Source organism: Symsagittifera roscoffensis, chromosome 10, assembly GCF_963678635.1.
Source record: "Symsagittifera roscoffensis chromosome 10, txSymRosc1.1, whole genome shotgun sequence".
Classification (NCBI taxonomy): domain Eukaryota; kingdom Metazoa; phylum Xenacoelomorpha; order Acoela; family Convolutidae; genus Symsagittifera; species Symsagittifera roscoffensis.
Window position 1 is genome coordinate 4,677,491 of NC_087071.1, and position 21,988 is coordinate 4,699,478.

The 21,988-nt window shown below is 33.4% G+C and overlaps 1 protein-coding gene across 1 annotated transcript; it reads left to right on the plus strand.

The window, feature by feature from the left end:
• The first annotated feature begins 14,172 nt into the window (after positions 1–14,172).
• On the plus strand, positions 14,173–21,709 carry LOC134854950 (procathepsin L-like). Its single transcript, XM_063871331.1, has 6 exons — positions 14,173–14,562; positions 15,145–15,331; positions 15,838–15,976; positions 18,030–18,189; positions 20,619–20,750; positions 21,149–21,709. The coding sequence occupies exons 1-6, from the start codon at positions 14,339–14,341 to the stop codon at positions 21,372–21,374; spliced, it is 1,068 nt and encodes a 355-aa protein (XP_063727401.1). The 5' UTR covers positions 14,173–14,338; the 3' UTR covers positions 21,375–21,709.
• Positions 21,710–21,988: the final 279 nt, after the last annotated feature.

A 21,988-nucleotide genomic window follows, 5' to 3' on the forward strand; every position in this document is an offset into this window, starting at 1 on the left:
GTTATTCGAACAACCGAAATCAGAATTACCCGAACAATCGATCAAGAAATAACTCATATAACAGATCAAACTATCACAAATCAAACGACAATTATCAAAACAAATCACGAAATAAGTCACAAAATCGAAATTCAAGTTATAATAATCGATATAGAAATTATTCTCAATCACCACATAGAAATAATAACCAGTATAATAATTCTAAACATCGCTACAGAAGTAGTACACCCAAACATCAAAGACATATTAATCAAGTACAATCGAATAAAGAAACAACATCAGACCCCCCAGGTATTGACGACACAGGAAATAATGAACTACAACTAAATCAAATAAACTGTGGATCATCAGATACAGAAAGTGATACAGAAAACACTATCTCCATAAATATGATAACAGTCGGAAACGACTACGAACCTATTATATATGAACAACCTTTTTCATCACAATATATGAAAATCAAGTGGAACTCCTTCACAATTATTATATTGAACCCATCCATACTACACAAATGGCACAAGAAACTAACGAAATTAACACTGTAAATAAACCCAATGAAAATGACAAAACAAAAAGCTTGAACACAAATCACATTTACCAAAATGTACAAAAAGAACAACCCAAAAAAAAAATTTGGACAATACCATTTCTTTTAGAAAGTCCAAGAAGCAAAGAATTTCAACCACCAGATCTTCAAATTGATTTTTTAATTGATTCAGGAGCAGAATCAAACATAATTAACATTCCCACATGGAATGAGATCAAAACATTACAACCAAAATTAACGCCTCTTGCAACCTCCAGTAAACTAGCAACAGCACAAGGATCAACATTAGTAAACTATGGAAAAGTTCAATTATTTTTTCTCCCCACAAGAACAATGGAGCAAAATAAAATTTTAAACTAGCCATTGAAACAAATATTTCATATCACTGATATTAAACACAAAATCAATGGACTACCATTTATCTCTAAATATATACCAACAATCAACATCTTGAATAGTAAAATACTAATCAAAGATAAGTACACAAAAACAAAAAACACAGCCCTAACATTTTTTCAAAGATTAAATAAACAACCACCATTCTTTTCAAAATTTTATCCAATTTATAACCAACAACGGAAACACCTGAAACCACTATCAGGAAACATATATAACTTTTTAATAAAACAAGTTCACCAATTTGATAAAAATCAAAATAAACAACAACTCTTTATGTCAGACTTTGAATTCAAACCTATCCATAAGTTTTTCAAAATCACAATTTCATCCATAAAATATTTGAAAAAAACGAATTCAGACATCATTTCGTTACATGTATATAATAATACACCGTATCAAGTAACATTACCCTTAGGACTTTTAGGATATTGCGAAACAAACGCTACAATATCACCAATGCATGAAAAAGCATACCGTGTAAATAATATACTCCAATTATTAGATATTTGTCAATCCACAATTCTTAACGAAGAACTATCCATAAATAATATAAAAAGTAATGAAAAAAAAATACAGATTATTTCACAAAAACCCCATATTTCAAACCTACATTCAACATAAATAACTATACAGAGGATCAACAGAAAATTTTAACAATGTTTAACTTCCAACATTCACAAGACGAATTTGACAAGTATGCCAAACAGCTAATAAAAAATTCATCAGTCTATGCAACATCCAAATTTGATGTTGGCAAAATCAGTTCATCACTACATCTCCCGTTAAAACCTGACGCAGTTTTCAAAAAACAAAGAGCAAGTTAAGTACCAATTCATTTACACGATAAAGTGAACAGATTACTCGATATTTTAGAGCAATACAAAATTATCTCACCGGTAAACAAAGAAGAACAACCAAAAGGTAACACATATATTAACCCTGTTATCATCCTAGCAAAAGAAGAATCATTAAAAATAGTTTTAGACGCTAGATATCTTAATTCACTAATAGACGAATCAAAATGCCATTGGCCTGTTGAACCAATACAAGTTATTTTAACAAAAATAAACGGAAAATACTTTACAACCGCAGATATGAATAGTGCATACAATCAAATGCCACTAGATGAACAATCACGACGTTTAACACAATTTGTTATTGGAAAACAACAATATGAATTCAACCGCCTATTCTATGGAATATCCATAGGACCAGCAGCATTTTCAGCTTTTATGAGCAAAATTTTTAGACCACTAATACTCAAGAAAAACGCAATCACCTATTTAGACGATGTTTTTATGCAATCACAGACAAAAGAAGAAATGTTTACAGTTTTATAACACTATCACAAAATACTTCAGAACGAAAATCTGAAGGCCGCCCCCGATAAATCACACTTCTTTTTAACACGAGTTAAATTTTCAATTAATTCTAATGAAATTTCCAAACCTACATATAGTTTGGACAGCAGGAAAAAATCTTGCATTACCAGATACATTAAGTCGAAATACACCACCTGAATTACTTACACGAAAAACTACAGTTGAAATGACCAAGAATATAAAATTGTACCTTGCAGAAAACGAAACATCACCCCGACTAGAATGCAAATATGCAGTAAAAACTGACATTGAACAATCACAGATAAATAACCTACAACACTTCCCACTTTACTTAGATTGCCAAAATAACCACTACGAAGTTGATCTACTTGAAACATCAACTTTCAAACCAATTACATACTCACAATGAATAAAAAATAACACCCAACAAAAAAGAGTAAAACAACATTCGCATAAAAAAGATCTTTTTCCGTTAATTGAAAAAGAAAATCTAACTGATAAAATAAATTTATCAGGACCACAAACAAATGATTCAAAATACACAATAAATCAAATTTTTGACCTCCATGACCCACTTGACACAATTCCTTTATCTAAATTAGAAATTGAAAACATTTTTCTCCCCCCAACAGATAAAATTACAATTAATACCTTGAAACAATATCAAAAACTTGACCCAGTAATTAGACAACTAAAATCATGGCACAAATATAAAACAAACTAAACCCGTAAAGGCAGATACCACAATTTTAGGAAATAAAACACTCCTCCGATATTTTCGAAAATTTAATAATACAACAATTAATGGAAACACAGACCTTCTAGAATATCAATTAAATGAATCTACAGTTCCCTGTCTCCCTTTAAGTATGATTCTCATAGCTTTTAACTTTTCACATACACAAAACATTAAAGGACACTCTGGATCAGAGAAAACATATTCAAATTTTATACAAAATTTCCATTTCCCAAATGCACCAATTTGGATAAAAGTACTATGCAATGATTGTATAGTATGTCAGGTAAATAAACCGTATCCAAATCAAAAACAAATAGCACAAAAACAAGATTTTAAAGGACAAAGTTTATACTTTAACCATCGTATTTCATTTGATACAAAAGGACCAATTTCACCATCATCTGAAGGAAACTCCTACATTATGGTAATTGTTGACGCATTTACACATTATGTAGCACTTAACCCAGTACCACATTGTAACGCTTATTACGCTTACACAACACTTTATGAACACCGATAGCCAAGTTCGGACTACCCGAAATTTTAGTTACAGACAACGGTACAGAATTCATAAATAATGAAATCATCACACTATGTCATTTATATAACATCAAACACAAACCACGTACATCTCATGCACCTTCGACAAACGGCTTAGTCGAAGGTATGAACCGTTCACTACAAGAATATCTTAGATGTATCATCAATGGAAATGATACAAGATACACCGAATGGTCAGCAGATGTAAAATTATTTCCCTTAGCATATAATTCACAAATTACGACAACTCTAGGAATGTCACCATATGAAATGGTTTTTAATCAAAAACCACGTAAACCAATTATGTTTACAGCAAACTCTCATAAAAATGCACAAAGTCATTGTCAACCGAATAAAGACTCAATTTGTTATAACCTACCTTTACACACACATGATGAAGATCATTTTCATCACCCACAAATTCTTAAATTAGCCTCCGGTACACACACCGAATGGATTTTAAATAGAAAAAAAAACACAATGAAATTTACCAAAAAGTAACAAAAAAGTTGTTACAAAGGCAAAACATTAATGAACAAATAAATTCACGCTTTACACCAGCCTCCGATTTAAAAATTGGAACATTTGTTTTAATACCTAATTTTAACACTCAAAAAGGAATTTCTAAAAAATTACAACCCCTTCGTAAAGGACCATACCAAATAATTGCCAAACCCACTGACGTAAGATATAAAATCACCGACTCAGACCCAAAAGAAATTGTTCAACATCGAAACAATTTATTACCTTATTACCCAAAAGAATACGCACTACGCGAACTAACTCAATTATAATCTTTCACAAGTTTAAAAGTTATTCAAAATAACCCACATACGGAAAATGAAACAAAAAAACAACATGACATTCACCTCGAAAACCAAAATAAAAAATCAACTACAACGAAAAACAATACAAAAAAGCTAGATCAAAATAAACCTCAAAAAGAAAGAAAAAATAGAAAAATGACAGAAAAAATTATACCCCAAGAACAAGTCGACAAATCAGAACATAGAGAGTCATCACGACTTAGAAATCAACCACGCAAAAACTACAAAACATTCATTCCACAATCTAAAATATTAAAGAAAGTTGAATGTCAAAAACAACTTCAATTTTACAATTAATAATCTTTGCACCTCTGAACATTTTAAACCTTCATTTTTCAAAATAACATGCTGACAAACACGCAGCGATTCTAGTTCAAAATTAGCCAATAAGAATCATTCAATCCGTCACCTTCTATAACTCTAACACAAACCAATTAGACGAAAGATATTAAACTCCAGGCATATCTATAACTATAACTTTACGACCTCCAGGTCAAAAATAAGCAAACCATTCCAACTTGACAACTAAAATAAATACCACCATAATATTATAACCATTCCTTATCTAATAACCCAAAGATCAACAATATTTCCCCAACTCAGACCTCAAATACCCCCCAACCAAAAATTTTAAATTAGCCTAAAGTAAAGGAACGACCATATTAAATTAGCCTAAAGTATAAAAATCTCAAAAATACCCCAGATCACTTGACAAATAAAAATAAAGAAAAAGAAGACCTCCCGAACACCATAAAATTCGCCCCCAACAATTTTTCACAAAACTCAACCCACTTGTCAAAAAACCAATAAATAATTCGACCACACTTGAAAATTGCCCCAAACAACAAAAAATATTCGATCAAGAAGCCATTTCTTAAATGCTCTTCTCTCGATCAGTCAACATAATACTCAACATTTTCATAAACTTTTTAACAATATTTAAACTTTTATTCATATTTCTTTTTGATACCTTTGAAGCTTTTATAATAATCTTAATCATTTTTTGCAATAATTTTTTAATTTTCTATTCCATATTTGAACTATACCTCCAACTTTCAAAAGCCATCGACCATATTCACAGGTACGAGACACAAAACTTATCTAATTGATACGAACCATTTTTAGTAGAACAGATATTTTTTTATTATTTGTAATTTTTAGAACATTTTTATCATCCCTCATCTTGACAATATGCAAATGTATAAAGAAAGCAATCATCACATTCGCTTTAGCAACAATCCTTCTAATTCTTTTTCTAGAAGAATACTACAATAAACATATTTTTTTTAACTAAAAAATAGCAATAAAAAACCCTCAAAAATTGCTAACCAACAATCACACAGTCAGTCTTCACCGACAACATCCCAAGAAAACCCAACAACACCTACAACTACCCAAAATTCCCAAACATCTACACGAATTTTTTTTCCAAGATAACCCATATACCTTTGAAGAACGACACGCTCGCTTATCTGAACCACTAGAACCAGTTCATCGACAAGCACCTCTAAGTGAACCAACATATAACTTGTACCCAACACTACCACAAGAATTAAGTAGAATACGAAATCTTAGTCAAAATCAAAATACAGTTGAAATAAATAGACAAATTATACATCCACGACGAAACAGAAATTTTCAAACCCCCCGAGTTCATTTTGATATACCCCAATCCCCAACACAAAGTACTCCAGAAAACCCAATTGATATATTACCAGAAACCCCTACACTTCTTTCACAACGTAGCACCTCAAGTCTACCCTCAGATTACTTAGGTTCAACACCAACATCTGAACAAATACGTGAAAATCCCTTTGATCCCCCAAACCAAACATCTTGACTACCATATTGGACAACACAATCATTCACACAAGGTGAACCCAATTTAATAAATGATCCAATAGATATTTCTACCGATACAACAACATCATCGTCACTACCAGAAACATTATCACTACCATCAACACCATCAATAAGCCAAATTTCGCCGACACCTTTTCCTTTAAAATTCCCAAATAATCTCGATGCTAGATATCGAGAACAACCATCAACAAATATCCCTCTAAGATTAGACTGGAATACATTCACAGCACCCCCACCATTATTTGGACAGCACCCAGAAAGTAACCGACTCCACAACTGGGCACTTAATAGATTACAATATAGACAAGATATCCACGAAGACATTCGTGATCATAACATCCAAATACTCCAACAAAATAGTCTACAATTAAAATTTGAAATCACGGTTAAACTAAACAATATTGCTCAACATCCTTACCCATTAAACCCACCAAATATAACAGCTCAATCACTACCACCACCATTTATAACAACTGAAGTAATATATAAATACGACAGATATACCAAAAAGACAATTGGTTACATCAAATTTTATAACCCATACTCAGGATTATCCTACACATGTATATTCTAAAAATATTAATTTTTCTCCAACTCTTTTTTCTAGTAATTTCCGATCAGAACATAAATCCTTCTCCCCGCACAGGACCCCAAGACTTATTAGTAACACATTACGATTGTGAAGAAAATGAACAAAAAACACTACACAAATATGCAAAAAATCAAGTATCACAATGCGAAACAGAACCACAAGCTATAGAAACTACAAATGTAATAGCGACACTCTATTCAAAAGCCCGAGCAACAACAGTTATAGGATATAAGTTCACAGCAACATTTTCCGAAAAGAAAGTACATTGTTCACAAGTCTCAAACGGAAATAAAAACCGACTTGACCACGAGTCATTCTACCAAAGTAATATCGAACGACTTTTACATCTCAATCCCGAAGATTGTAAAAACTAGTTACTCAGACTAAATATCACAAGAAATAAAAACACCGACAGAAAATTAATATATTTCCAAGTTTTTGCAGATTCTGTACATCAAGCAGAACTTGAAAGATATCAAGGACATATAAAACTAGATGAAAAATACCCATACAACGGCGCACATGGAAGAATAACTTATGACATGCACGATAAACACTGGATACCACACATTGGTATAAATAACCCATCAAACTGCAAAGCAGACACAAAAAATAAAGGATATCAAGAAATAATGTTTTTCGATTGGAAAATACAACTCGAAAAAATACAACTCACATGAGATTTATCTGACAACACAATGATCTATCAAGAAATTAGATTACCTTGTAAAAACGATCAAGGCTATTGTGACCCTACAACACGAACACAAGCAACAATTGTTTGGTTTCCCGAAGATACATGTACAACATTTCAAGTAGCAAAAATACACGCCCGAATGATAAAATTTCACGAGAAATATTTCATACAATCGATTCCATATGAACAAGTAAATCCATCACGAAAACAAAGTACTGATTTTAGAAACATCCACAATATAAAAAATAAATTGACACGTTTTCAAATTTATCAAGAAACAGAACTTGCATGCAAATACAGAAACCCACTTCACAAAACACAATATTCTGAAATATTAGTTGAATACGAAAAAAGTTTCGACATGACCACTGGAAAAATAAAACTTGACCCTTACGCCACAGGTCATCCTCTAAACGAAGGAACATCATATATACCAGTTAATTTTCAAAAAAGTAATGGTCAACCTGGTGGACATCTAAAGCCACATGACACTAGAAGCACACGCTCACAAGAACTATCACTAATGAATAATTCTTATTTTGGTAATATCCACTATGATATTCACTTAGATATGAAATTAGACTACACAATTAGCCGAATTTTCCAGGAAATGTCACTCTCTGAATTAGAAACACTTCACCAACTATGCGAATTGGAACGGACACAAATCCTACAATCACTTGCACTAGCAGTATTAAAAATACCCTACGCAGGATATTTACTATCAGGAAATAGATCAAATTTTTTAGACTACGAAGGAAACAATTTATGGTTTTATACCTGTACCAAAAAAGTATCACCACTATATGTTTTTGAAGATAAACGATGTTATAAAAGAATCCCTATCTTTTATAAAAATAATGTACATTTCGTTGACACACTTTCAAGACGAACATATTTCTGGGATACCGCAGTCCCATGTGGATCAGAAAATAGCCACAATGAAGTACAACTGAACCCTGATGAAGATAAATATTATCTTCTTACCCCATACCCCACATTAATGCAATCACTCAAAAAATTTTCACCTGAAAGCATCAGAGCTATTGCTCGAAACCCAAATATCGACTTACAATCAATTGGAATATATTCAAAATCCGATATCCAACATCACATTAGGACACAACAATTCCAAGAATTATTAACACAAACGGACACTATACAAAGACAATCAATTGACCAAAACTTACGCAAACTGGATTTGCAGATATCTATACACAAGATTATAGCGGATATTTTAAAGACATTAAAGACTATATATATCTAAACGGTGAAAAATACCGACCACAAGATATCTCACCTATAAACATTTTTAGCTTTCTTACACTAAAAAAGGAAATTCTTGATTTTCTAGGATGGCCCTATTACATCTTAGAAAAATTGACTATTCTATACGCAATGTTTAACTTTATAGGATTTCTTTTTTCACTTTTAAAAGGAATCTATAATACATGCGCTATACACACACAAGTAAATAGACAAGCAAGTGTAGCACGCATACTATTTGCAGGATTTTTTGGAATTTTTCCATCATCAATAAACAAAATTCTTTTAGACGCACAAATAAAAGAATGTAACACAAAAATAGCGACAAGACAGAACACGTACGACGAAGAACATAATCATATAGAAATAACGCCTACAGCACCACAGTTACCACCCCTACCACATAACCATCCATTATCCCTAGTCCCACGAAATTTTCGAAATTTAGCAATAACACATAATCCAAATTTTAGACAAAACATATCGCAAAGTCCCATACAACATATAATGACACATCATTCACAAGATGAAAATACATATGAACAAATTATCGAACAACCCCATACCACCGCTTTTCAGTCTCAAAAAAATAATTTTTTTAGCCCACGATGAGCCGACAACTTGGATCCCTACACCGCTCAAATTCCCATCCCACCAACCTCAACACTCCAATTACAATAATTCCACTTTTTGCTTTCCCGCCACCCGATTTCCCAACTAGTAATATAACATCAGGCATGAATTCAGACACTAATTTAAATGTTTCAGTTTTATACTCCATTTCATAACTCAATAACCCTAATATTGAAACCCCTGATGAATTTGCAGACTCTGAACCATCTCCATCCAATAATTTTCCAACCAACCCCTCACTTTTTTCAAAACCTCCTTTTCAACCAATCCCACCAAATAACCCACTCCCATCCATTTCTACACCCTCTTATGCTTCACAAGTCACCCCAACCTACTCTTCATTTCATTCAGACCGATCATACAATTCTCCAGATATTCGCCAAATCTCCCAAGAACTAGATAATTTTATCACCCTACAACAACAACCATTACACCTTAACACCTCCACTATAAATCAGATTTCTTCCACAATAGAATCCTCAAACGCACCTACCCCTACACCCTCTTCAGCTTATTCTGCATCATTAGCACAATCATCCACTTCCACCGAATCATCAAATAGCACTAATAGAGCTTATCGCACTTTTAAAAGAAAATTCCCAAACCATCCATTCCCAACCAAACCAGGAACAGCCCGTGAATATATTAATCATCCACATCACACTAACACAAAAGATTTTCTAGCAATCACCTTACCTTCATTTCCACAATATACTTTAAACACCCCTCACGACACTAACGACACACTTTTGTAGATGAACATGTTTTAATACCTACACTTCATTGGACATCATATTATCATTTTACTAATCCCCTTTGCCTACCATTATCTAATACTCACAACGATATAGAAAGAAATCAAGATATGCTATATCGACTCACCACGCCACTAACACATAGACAATTTACTTATATAGGATATAAAAAGTCACTAAAAACCTTCACTGCACCCCGAGCTAACGAATTTACGCTAGAATATTACGATCATAACATCATCCGAACTAATCAAGACCAACTTTTAGATGATGATCGCTTCGCTAACCCACAAATAACAGAAAAATTCTTCATCAAAACATCATATGTATTTACACTCAATATATTTGATCGAAAATTTGATCACATCATTTCTGAAGCACTAACCGACATGCACGCTTACGAAAGTTTTAAAGAAAAATTTCAATTATTTTCACTAACCTTCCACTTCCTTGCACCACATGAACGCGATTTGCACTGCTCACACGACATTATGTTACGCACTAAACAAACCCACACATATACATATTATCGCTTCATACAAAATCATTTTGATCTACACACTCCATCAAGACAACCACACCACCGTTTTCAGTTTATTAACTCTAAATACACTTCACCATTTTTTCTTAATTTCACATATTGCATCAAAGATACTAACCTTCACGGTATCCTCCGCAATTATGATCCCATAACCCAAATGTATATATTTTGTCCCATCACGAAGACCTTTAACGCAGAAGAATCCAGACCCTTCCTTATCCCACATGAATTTATCCAACCTATAGAAATCCCAATTTTAGAATTCATCCACAACACTAAATACAATCACAAATTATATAATCTCATTCAAAACACACCTTATGAGTTTGCAGTTGGCGCTGAAGAACTAAAAACTATTAAAGCACTTCAATTGCTTTGGCCACTGCTTCAAACTAAAAACATCATTCGCATACTAGCAAAATTACTAACAAACTCCGACATAATACACGACATCTTCCCCCACGGTTTTTTCCCCGACGACTAACTGGTAAGTATAATTTATACATATTCTTCACTAATAAATTTAAATTAAAACTAACCATTCTTTATTCATGTCTGATTTAGATTTTTAGTCTTCATCCCACGATCATCTGCAACAAACAGAAAAGAAAAATAAAAAATAAAAACTTGTTAAAATTTTTCTAAAACTCTATAAATATTTTGCACTAGATAAATATAATAAAATTCATACCAATGTAGTAAATTAATTTATAAATTGTTTCCCCAAAAGCAGTAATTTAAATAATGATGAAAATTTGTAACTTAATTTTTCCCCAAAACTAGCAGTAAAGTTAAAATTCTATGTAGTAAATTGATAAAACAAAAATGCAGTACTAACCTTTTGATATTTTCATTCATTCGCACAAGAATTCTATCCAAAGTCGCACAGCTCGCCCACGAAGAATTGTTTAAATAATGAATTTCAGTTTCAAGTTTTCACACTCAACAACTCTAACACACAATAGTTCCAAAATTTCCTTTAACCCGGTTGGAAAGGAATTATATACTAAACAAAACTAACCAACGCAGCTTACTAAACACCACAAATCATAGAATAACAGCATGACTAAGAAAAGAAAACCAACGGTACCCAAAGCGGATTAACCCAGTTTAAAACTGGATAATTTATTCTTTTGAAGACTATTATAAAGTCTAAGAAAGAAATAATAAAACACAAAAAAATCGAAAGACAAACCCATAACAAAAACAATTTGATTTTTGAAAAAAGGACACAATCAACGAAACATAAGAAAAACCACCACAAACTCGACATAAAACGTTATCACATAACAGGACTTCTCACAGAAACCGCACGAAATCATACTCCCTCTCCTGGCCTAACCCACCAGAGAGGACGTCCTGAGCATGCTCTATAGCCGGCCTAGCCCACCGCGCTACATCCACGCTTTGTGACCACACTTCTATTTTTAATAAGAGGTACTCAAGGGTGAGTAACTCTTCAAAATAACCGAACTAAAACAAAATGCTTTTGTGAAAACAACTAACCAAAATCATAATAAAAACACTGAAATTTTAAAAATTTTATAAAATGTAAATTATACATTGCAGTATATAGATCAGCATACAACAACAAAGACGAACATCCAAAGACAAAATGACCCCACTACACTCGAAAAAGAATGGCCAACCACAACCAATATGCCGTCCACAATCACAACTCAAAGGATTTAGAGTACGACTTGACTTCGCAGAAAAGGACTTCATTGAACTAGACCAATGACCACCTCGATGTTCAAGTATACGTACAGATCCGAGTAACAAGGCATCCCCTCCACGCACAATCTCCACGCCATTCCCAGACGAGGTCGAGCACAAAAGAAGTTCTCTACATAAAACAGAAAAACCCGTCATAGCAAACCATTCTGAAATCAGATTGATTCCGTTGGGAAACACAGTCGTTGTCACAAGAAGACACAACGATTGATATCCATCATTCCAGCGTCCTGGAACTTCTCTAACAAGAGAAACCGGATAAGAATATGATGTTCGCCAAATACCAACGTCCATCATCCATCCTTTGAATTGCAGAAAGATAATTCTAAAAAACTCTGTAAAACCCGGATGGGTGGAACCTGATCTAAACTATATTTTATGATTGGATAAATTAGATATTTTACCACTGTAAAGTATTTAATATTAACCAATCATGATCCATCAAACTAACAACCCACTTATTTGTAAATGCTGAAATTACTTGTAATTTCGGCACCAGAGAGATTTGAATTTAACTTAGAAATTAATTGCCTCTCCAAGAGAACTTCAGCAGCCGCAATAAACCAGTATACCCTAGATCTATTGAGCCTAGCAGAGACTAGTTAAACAACCTGAAACTAGATAGTATAAGAGTAAGATTAGGATCGGTATTAGACTAAGAAGTTGCACGAATCTATCCGGCCGAAAATAAGATAGCGTGACGAGCAGACGGTGTACCCTATCCGAAATTACTCTATGAGTTAACCACATCGGTCCTAACTCACCAGTAACAATTTTTTGAAATTTTAGAAAGTTGGATAACCCCCCTTTATTTTTTTCCATCGCACATTTTGAATAATCTTTTAGATCTCCCTAACTAATTCCATCAACCGTCTCAAAACTTAAGCCATATATAATCTAAACTGTTGTTGAAAAAAAACAGAGAATAAAGTTAACAAGAACACTAAGAATTTTTTTTTGCTCCTTTCATTGTTCGAAATTAAAATTTGCGTCTTTTAAATCATTCCGCCCAAATCAACCTTCAATGCGCTTCATTTAAAATTCAATCAATTTAAATTTCAGCGACGCATTCATTTTCAACCAATCAGACTAAAGCATTACCATTTCTGATGTTTGCCTATTTAGTTTTTGCGAAGTTGGGCGAAATACCCTAAAAACGAATGTCACGTGATCACAGTTGTGGATGAAATAGCCAGAGTACCCCATTCCTGGATTTTAATTCTGTTTACCTTGCGCTTCAAATTAGTACGCTGATAGTTTCTTTGAAGCCTGGGGATTTGAAGGACTTTATTTATGTCAGCAAGCTTGTGTGGTCCATTGACAACTGAAGGTTTGCCTCGTCATAAAAAGTTATGAATTATAACCAAACCTAGATCACGTGTTTTCTGATACCTAGTTTATTGTTAGCGCCCTTTTTTGAAATCGAAAGTTTGAAAAACAGATTTTCAAAAATTTGAAGTTTCAAAAAAAAAAAAATTTTCATCCAAAATATTATTAATTTCTGGGAAAATTGAAACTGAAATTTAAAGAACTTTCAACTTTATTAGTCACTGAAGTTTCGGCTATTAAGTTATGTTAATCGTATGTCAGAAATACGACAAGAAATATATTATGCAAATACTCTATGTGAAATGAACCACAATTTCATACAATTCTTATCTTTCTAAGTTCAAATATGTCAACGTGTTATCTCTAGCTGAAGTTATTTCGAAAGGTCATTAACTGATTTCATGTAACATTACTTTGTTATAAGCTGTTCACTTTATACTGGTCTAATTTTAATCAGTTTTGAAAGGCATTTTGAACAGAATTAAACTAAATTTGAAGTCGACAGAAGAAAAGTTTGAAAATCTACCAAAAATATGAATTTGATAAAAGTTGTCCCAGTTTTGCTACTTTTTGTCGCTGTATTCGCCTTTCCCGGAAAAGAGGAAAAAATTGACTCGAATGAAAATAAATCGTATTTGGAAGAAATTGAAAGTGAGTTCAAAGACGAGTTCGAAGATTGGAAAAAGTTGTTCAAAAAAGAGTACAAAAGTTTCGAGGAAGAAATTACAAGATTCTCCATTTGGCTCAGCAACTTGAGGTATGAAGTTTTTTTTTGTTTTTTTTTTCAGTTTTGAAAAATCACCAGAAAATTTAAAAAGGTTATTAGCAGAAGCGTGGGGGTTGGAGGTGAGTCGAATATTCAAAAAGTATATGTTCAAAAGTTTGGTTGAATTTCGGCTGATGTAGTCGAATCGCTTCTCAAATTTACTTAAGCAGTTTATTTTAAAAAGCGGCTAAAAATATTTTGAGAAACGCTGCAGGTTTTGGTGAAAGTTTTTCATCAAGCAAACGAGCTTATGAATCTATTTCAAAACATAAGCGCCCTGAAACTTTAATGAAGGGGTCGGCCAAAAATAAAAATTTTGCCAAAAATGAAAAAAAAAATTGAAAATTGGGGGGGGGGGGGGGGGGGTGTAAGATTTCACCACAATTTTACAATTTGTCAACGAGCTTTCACAATTTTTTCAACAAGGATTGAAAGTTTCGGCAACCTTTCAAATTTGATCTCAGTGACTAACAAAAAAAAAGGCTCTTTTTCCTTCAACAACTAATTTGGTTGGTCAGAACTCGAAACTTGCAATCGAAATTTGAAACTTTTCGTAATCATAATTTTTTTCAGATATGTGAATCAACACAATCTAGAAGCGAGTCTGAACAAATCCTCGTTCACAACTGCCCTCAACGAGTACTCTGACCTCTCCATTTATGACGTCAGAAGTACTATGAATGGGTACAAATACGAGAAGAAACTGCAGATGACAGAAAAGCCGAGCGGGGCGAAAATGTTCACGAAACCAGCCGAATCGGTATGTGTTACTGCAAATAAAAAATTGAGCCCAAGGACAGGTCTCGGATTCTTGCGAGGATCAAGCCTTATAAAAAACTGGGAAAAACTGGTCAGACTCTTATTTGGGAGAGACTGGGCCAAAATATCCGTCTGACCTTTGGTCAAATTTTTGACATCATTTAAAAATTGGTTTAGCTTTGAGCTGATGGTGATTTTGTACAACATTAATTGCTGATTGGCACAATGAATGTTAAAAAATTACAATTAAAGGCAAGGCAGGTTTTTTTAGTATTCGCATTTTTTCGTAGTTTCATGAATACTTTATGCTATCCTCTTATGGTACATGTAGAAACGAATTAAGAGCTAAATGAACTTCGAAATAATAAGACTATAAGACCAAATTGCATATTGGCTAAGCATATTTGAATTAAGCACACCTTGTAACGAATCTCCTCCCTTTTTCTTAGGGGGGGGGGGTAGTAAAAGAGTCGCGATTGATTTCATACGATCTTCTTGTTGTTCTAGAAAGCGCCGGAGAGTATCGACTGGCGAGAAAAAGGGTACGTGACGCCAGTGAAGAACCAAGGCCAGTGTGGATCCTGCTGGTCATTCTCTTCCACAGGCTCGCTGGAGGGACAACACTTCGCCAAGACTCACAAACTGGGTATGCAGTCCAGTTAAAATACCACAAACCAAGTCTGAATTGGGGGGGGGGGGGGGGGGGGGTTTGTGGGAATACCAAAAACTAACTCTGAATTGGGGGCAAAATACCACAAACTCAGTCTGAATTGGGGGAAAAATCATTAGGAGGACTTTTTTGTGTATTGTAACCGAATTCCGCAACGAAGGAAGCTCTTTTTGTTCTCCTTTTTTCCTTTCATTCTCTTTGATTGTTCCGACAAAATTTTAACACGTTTAAAGACTTGTCTGTGGAATCCAGGAACAAGCAGACAGCGACTTGTGTGCCTATCTAGAGCAGAGATTGGCCTGGCAATGAATTAACAAGCTATATGCTTAAATAGGCTTGATAATCTTTCAAAGATTTTCTGTTAGTTGCAGATACCTAACTATTAAGGTGAATTTTAAATCGAATTTTTACGAGTTTCAGAAAGTTATAAAGGCCTCATTCAGATTCTGTTTTTCTATACCTCACTCTTTAAATTTACCTTAGATTATGGAATATTTGTTAATGATTGTATTTCTAAAAAAGTGCCGAAACCAGCCATTTTATTGCGAAAACGAGCTCTACGTTTATTTCACGACAAAATTTTTTGTTTCCACAGGAAGTCTTTGATTCAAAAATCTAAAATTAACATCACTTTTGAGCTTCAGCCTAAAAATTGATAAACTCAGTAGTCCCTGATAATCTTAATAAGAAATGTTTACTTTCTGTCACCAGAAAGTAAACATTTAGAATACAACCCTCCCAAATCGGTGGAGATGAATTCGAAAGAAAAAATGTGTATAGAGCTCCTAAAGGGCTCAACAAAGTTCACAGATTAAAACTTTTCCGTTGGAGAAATCTTCGCCCTTTTCCAGAAAACTTAAGGCAAAATATTTTTGCGGGAAACTAAAAACGAGGCTCGGGCAATTTTTTCTAGCTTTCGTCCTAATCAACTGAGTGTCATTTCGAATTTAAAGTCATACGTTTTTGAAATTCGAATTTTATACTTAGCATATATTTTTCCTACGCATTTAATTCCTGTTTGGCTTTTTGAGTTTTTTTCTATTCATTTTTCAACTTTCGGTTTTCAAAAATTATCACATAATGTGTTTTCAAGACTTGTAAATTCTCACAATTTTTGTTGATTGTTTTTTTTTGTGACTGCGCTTAAGTTTATTTTAAAGGATTTTTGTTGTGCCTTAAGTTAATTGCCTATAATCTACTAGCTCCAAGAACTTATTAGTTTTTTGCGATATTCTTTTTCAGTGTCTCTGAGCACAAAACGAATAAACTGAAACTAAGTTTTTTTTTGAATTTCAAAAAAAGTCAAAATGACGACAGGAAAAATTTAAATCATCATTTCAATCATTGCCAAAAACAAATTCGATTATTTTTATTTTCCCACTTTTTTATTGATTGTTTTTCTTGACTTTGCTTTAGTTCATTTTTTTTCTTTTTTTAATTCATTTTTTCTTCTTCAATTTTTCATTGCCAAAAACAATTCGATTATTTTTAATTTCCCACTTTTTTGTTGATTGTTTTTATTGACTTTGCTTGGGTTTATTTTTTTTTCAATTCATTTTTTCTTCTTCTTCAAGTTTCGATTGTCAAAAACAATTTGATTATTTGCATTTTTATTGATTGTTTTTTTTTACTTTGCTTGGGTTTTTTTCAATTCATTTTTTCTTCTTCAATTTTCCATCGCCAAAAACAATTCGATTATTTTTATTTCCCACTTTTTTTGATTGTTTTTATTGACTTTGCTTGGGTTTTTTTTTCAATTCATTTTTTCTTCTTCGTCAACTTACGATTGTCAAAAGCAATTTGATTATTCGCATTTTTATTGATTGTTTTTATTGACTTTGTTTGGGTTTATTTTTTCAATTTTTTTTTCTTCTTCAATTTTCGATTGCCAAAAACAATTCGATTATTTTTAATTTCCCGAAATTTTAATGATTTTTTTCTTGACTTTGCTTGGGTTTATTTTCTTAGCTCATTTTTTCTTCGTCTTCTTCAACTCTCGATTTACAAAAATATCATTTTCTCATTTCAGTGTCTCTGAGCGAGCAGAATTTGGTGGACTGCACGCGTAGCTATGGGAACATGGGCTGTAACGGGGGACTGATGGACTACGCCTTCCAGTATGTGAAGGACAACGGGGGGCTGGACACTGAGAAGAGTTACCCCTACGAGGCAGAAAACGACAAATGCAGGTCAGATTTCGTTTATTTTTGGCTCTTTTTTATATTTTCTTCGTTCATTTTTTCTGTAGTTCAATTTTACAAAAATCTGTCCAGAATGATTTTTGTCATCTGAGCTGCAATAAAACTTAATAGCGTGAAAATTTGAACAAATTTTTGTGGAAACTTTTGTAAGAGCAACTTTTGGTCACATTTTCAAAGAAAGTGAAAATTATAGATGCTTGTGGTGTTTTTTTATCCAGAACATCTTCAGCTCACTTGGCGTATCAATTCACAGCCTCACGTGCGCGCTGATATACGCACACATCACTTTGTTTGTCTGTACAAAGTGAAACGTGTCTGTCTAAAACTGCTCATTTTATACTTTGATCCAAAAAACTTAACAAGACTGCTCGTATCAGGACGAAGCTCTGAATGTTCTGACTGCCTTTTAAGGTTTATGGAGCAGTAATAACCTATAAAAAAAAATTAAATGTAATAAAATTAAATGAAATTTTTTTTTCTAAAATTTGAATTTTTTAACGAAAATCATCCCCCCACACGCCATATAAAGTACAAAAGGATAGATTTCGCTTCTTGTAACAAATCAATTATGGCAAAGAAGCTTCTTTCAACCAATTTGGAACGATTTCCAAGACCGATTAAATCTCCGCTTCCGCGTTAATAGCGCGAAATATATCGCGCGTTAATTGTCCCAAATTGGCCCAAATGGCAATCTTTAAACCCCCATAACTTTACGAAAAATGATCACAGGTGAAATATCTTTTCAAATTTAAGCTCAAGATAACAATAGCTTTCGAATGATAAAAAAAATTCCGTCAAAAATTGTTTAAAAAATCACCCCGAGCACAAATATTCCGTTACTTTCGTATCGAAATTCGGAACAACGAGAATTATTTACATGCGCCAAGTTATTCCGCTCTGCAAAACTGATCCTAATTGAAGTAAAGCAACCTATTTGGTCTTGTTGATTTCAAATGCGACTCAAAATTTCACCGATATAATTTGAAATCATCAGCAAAAGCAGTTGAAGGTCAGTAGAAACAATCAGGGTTTTGTCCTGATACGTGCAGTCTTGTTCAAACTAACTAGGTTATTCGAAAGATGGACAATTAATTTATTTGGGTTAAAGCAGGGGAAAATTGTTTTTTTTATTACTTAAGCTATGCCAACTAAAGATGCCATCATGAAAGAACTCCAGGTTGACCTCCATAGACTGTGAATGCTAATCATACATTTCCATGAACTAAGTCTGAGAAAAAATATTGGTCATACAAATTTCATACATTTTGCTTAAATTGATTAATCGAATTTTCAAGGAAATTTCTTTGTTTCGGCATAGATGTTGGTGTATTGTCAGAAAAAATAAATAATTTTGTCAGAAAAATGGCTAATCATACAATTTCCAAATACAAAAATTGTATGACAAGCACTTTTTGGATGGCATTTCAAATTTGCCGACAATTTTTTTTATACACAAAACGAATGTTTTATGGAAAGGAATATTTTTAAAAATTACTTTTTGCTCTAAGTGCAAAAGTTACTTTCTATGTATATAACGTAGTCCTTGATACACAAAACTTGGACTTTTTTCCGTTTCTCTGGATAAATGTTTTCAAACACGCTCGGAAACGTCTATCTATTTTGCATGGCTTTTTTATGTATGCCTTAATTAAAAAAAGAACCCTTAATTTGTATTTCTAATTTGCTAAACTCATCTTTGGAAATTTTTGCCTGAATTTAAAAGTTCGTTTGTTTTGTTAATATTGTGAATAAAAACATTATAAAACAATTCAGGTCGTTTCCAATGCATTTTAAAAGCAAGACGGTCACATTTTGGTGACTCTACTTTTGAGAAAAAAAAGTATTTGACACTTATGTTTGGTTACGAACACAGTCCCAAATATTTGAAAAGGAATTAAGCCAGAAAAAAATCAGCCAGGTTTTTTTTGGCTGATGGAATAATGCTAGTCATACAATTTCTATTTAAGCCAGGTTTTTTTGGCTTATGGAAAAATGCTAGTCATACAATTTCTATTTATGAAAAACCACAAATCATGGACTGTTTTTGCAATTTTGTGTACTTATAGAATTTCTTAAAAAGTGTGTGAGTAGCTTTTAGCTTTTTGTCCATACATGAAAACTTTTTGATTAGTATATATGGTCAATCCTGGTAATAGAAAAGCCAGTGAGCTGCCTATCGAGCGATATCCTAAAAGTATTCGCAGACCATTTTACTCTTTCTCTAAGGCGCTCAATTTGGTGTGTGTAGCTTTCTGGAATCCGCAGACATGTCTTTAAGCATGCTAAAATTTTGTCGGAACAATCAAAGAAAACGAATGAACTACAGAAGATCAGAGATAGCGTCCTTTTGTTGCAGAATCCGCTTACAATGCAGAAAAAAATCACCCAATTCGGCCTCGCAATGTGTTTAATTTCAGATTCCAGAAAAGCGATGTCGGAGCTACCGATGCCGGCTACCGGGACATCCCCGCAGGCGATGAAGATGCACTCAAAGAAGCAGTCGGAACAATCGGGCCAATCAGCATCGCCATCGACGCATCACATATGAGGTAAGAAGGCAGTGAACTGTCTAGCACTTGAGGTCGCAGGTTCGAATCCGGACCTCTTCATTTACAGTCACGGGACCCCAAATTTTGCGAATAAATAAATTTGCGGGCCACAAATTTAGCGAATAATTTTTGCTAAGTTCAAAAGTCGTTTTTGCTAATTTCGTTGAGTTATTTGGTTCCAATAACAAAGTAGTATCAAAATTGATATCAAATACCCATCATAATAACTGGGCTCCATTTTTTTTACAGAGACATGCTCAGAAACTTCAGCAATTTGTTGTATCAACTTCAATCATTCTAGATAACAATCATAACTTGAATTTTTAAACTTGATTATGGTTTCAACTCACGAATGATTAGGTTGAATCGATAGCTATCAGTTTTTTTTTTTGCTTTAGCTTCCAAATGTACAGCGGCGGGGTCTACAACGAACCCAACTGCTCCCCGGAACAACTGGACCACGGAGTGCTAGTCGTCGGCTACGGGACCGAAGACGGCCAGGATTACTGGATCGTCAAAAACTCGTGGGGTGAATCTTGGGGTGAAAATGGGTACATCAAAATGTCCAGAAATAGAAACAACCAGTGTGGTGTTGCTACATCGGCTAGCTACCCCGTCGTCTAATCCGCCTGTCGTCTTACTGACTTGTCGTCTAACTGACTTGTCGTCTAATCGACTTGTCGTCTAATATAACTGTAGTTTGAATGATCACTCGCATTATTGAACGTAATTTGAACACAGAAGATAACTAAAAACATTAATTTATATTTAAATATTTGTTAATTACTAGCGTTTAGCCATAAAGTCGAAATCTATATACGAAGTAGTTAAAATGAGTATATTTGAGATGTAAATGGTAGTCAGAAACTGTATTCAAAATGTATTTAGTCTGATCAATTTATTGAGGTTGTAGATTATAATTAGTAACCTTAGAAATAAATAAAATAGCAGATTATAAATCGTTTTCTCGATATCAAGTTTCAGCTGGATAAAAGGTCAAATAACAAATGAAAAAAGGGATCTCTTTAACTTTTTGCCACCTTTTGCTTAGGGGGATTTGTTACGATGTACAAAATTTACATATGCCTAACCATTGAATAATTTTTTATATGAGTGACAACCCGGGTTGACCTCCATACGCCTAAAGTGCTTATCACACAATTCCATACAGCAAAAATCATTATCATACAATTCCATACACCAAGTGTATGGAGAAAATGCTTGTCATACAATTTTCA

Bases quoted from the DNA above. Each gene is read 5' to 3' on its own strand.
- LOC134854950 (XM_063871331.1), top strand. From the start codon at position 14,339: ATGAATTTGATAAAAGTTGTCCCAGTTTTGCTACTTTTTGTCGCTGTA. The intron at 15,332-15,837 runs GTATGTGTTACT...TTGTTGTTCTAG, and splicing joins TCACGAAACCAGCCGAATCG to AAAGCGCCGGAGAGTATCGA. The intron at 15,977-18,029 runs GTATGCAGTCCA...TTCTCATTTCAG, and splicing joins CGCCAAGACTCACAAACTGG to TGTCTCTGAGCGAGCAGAAT.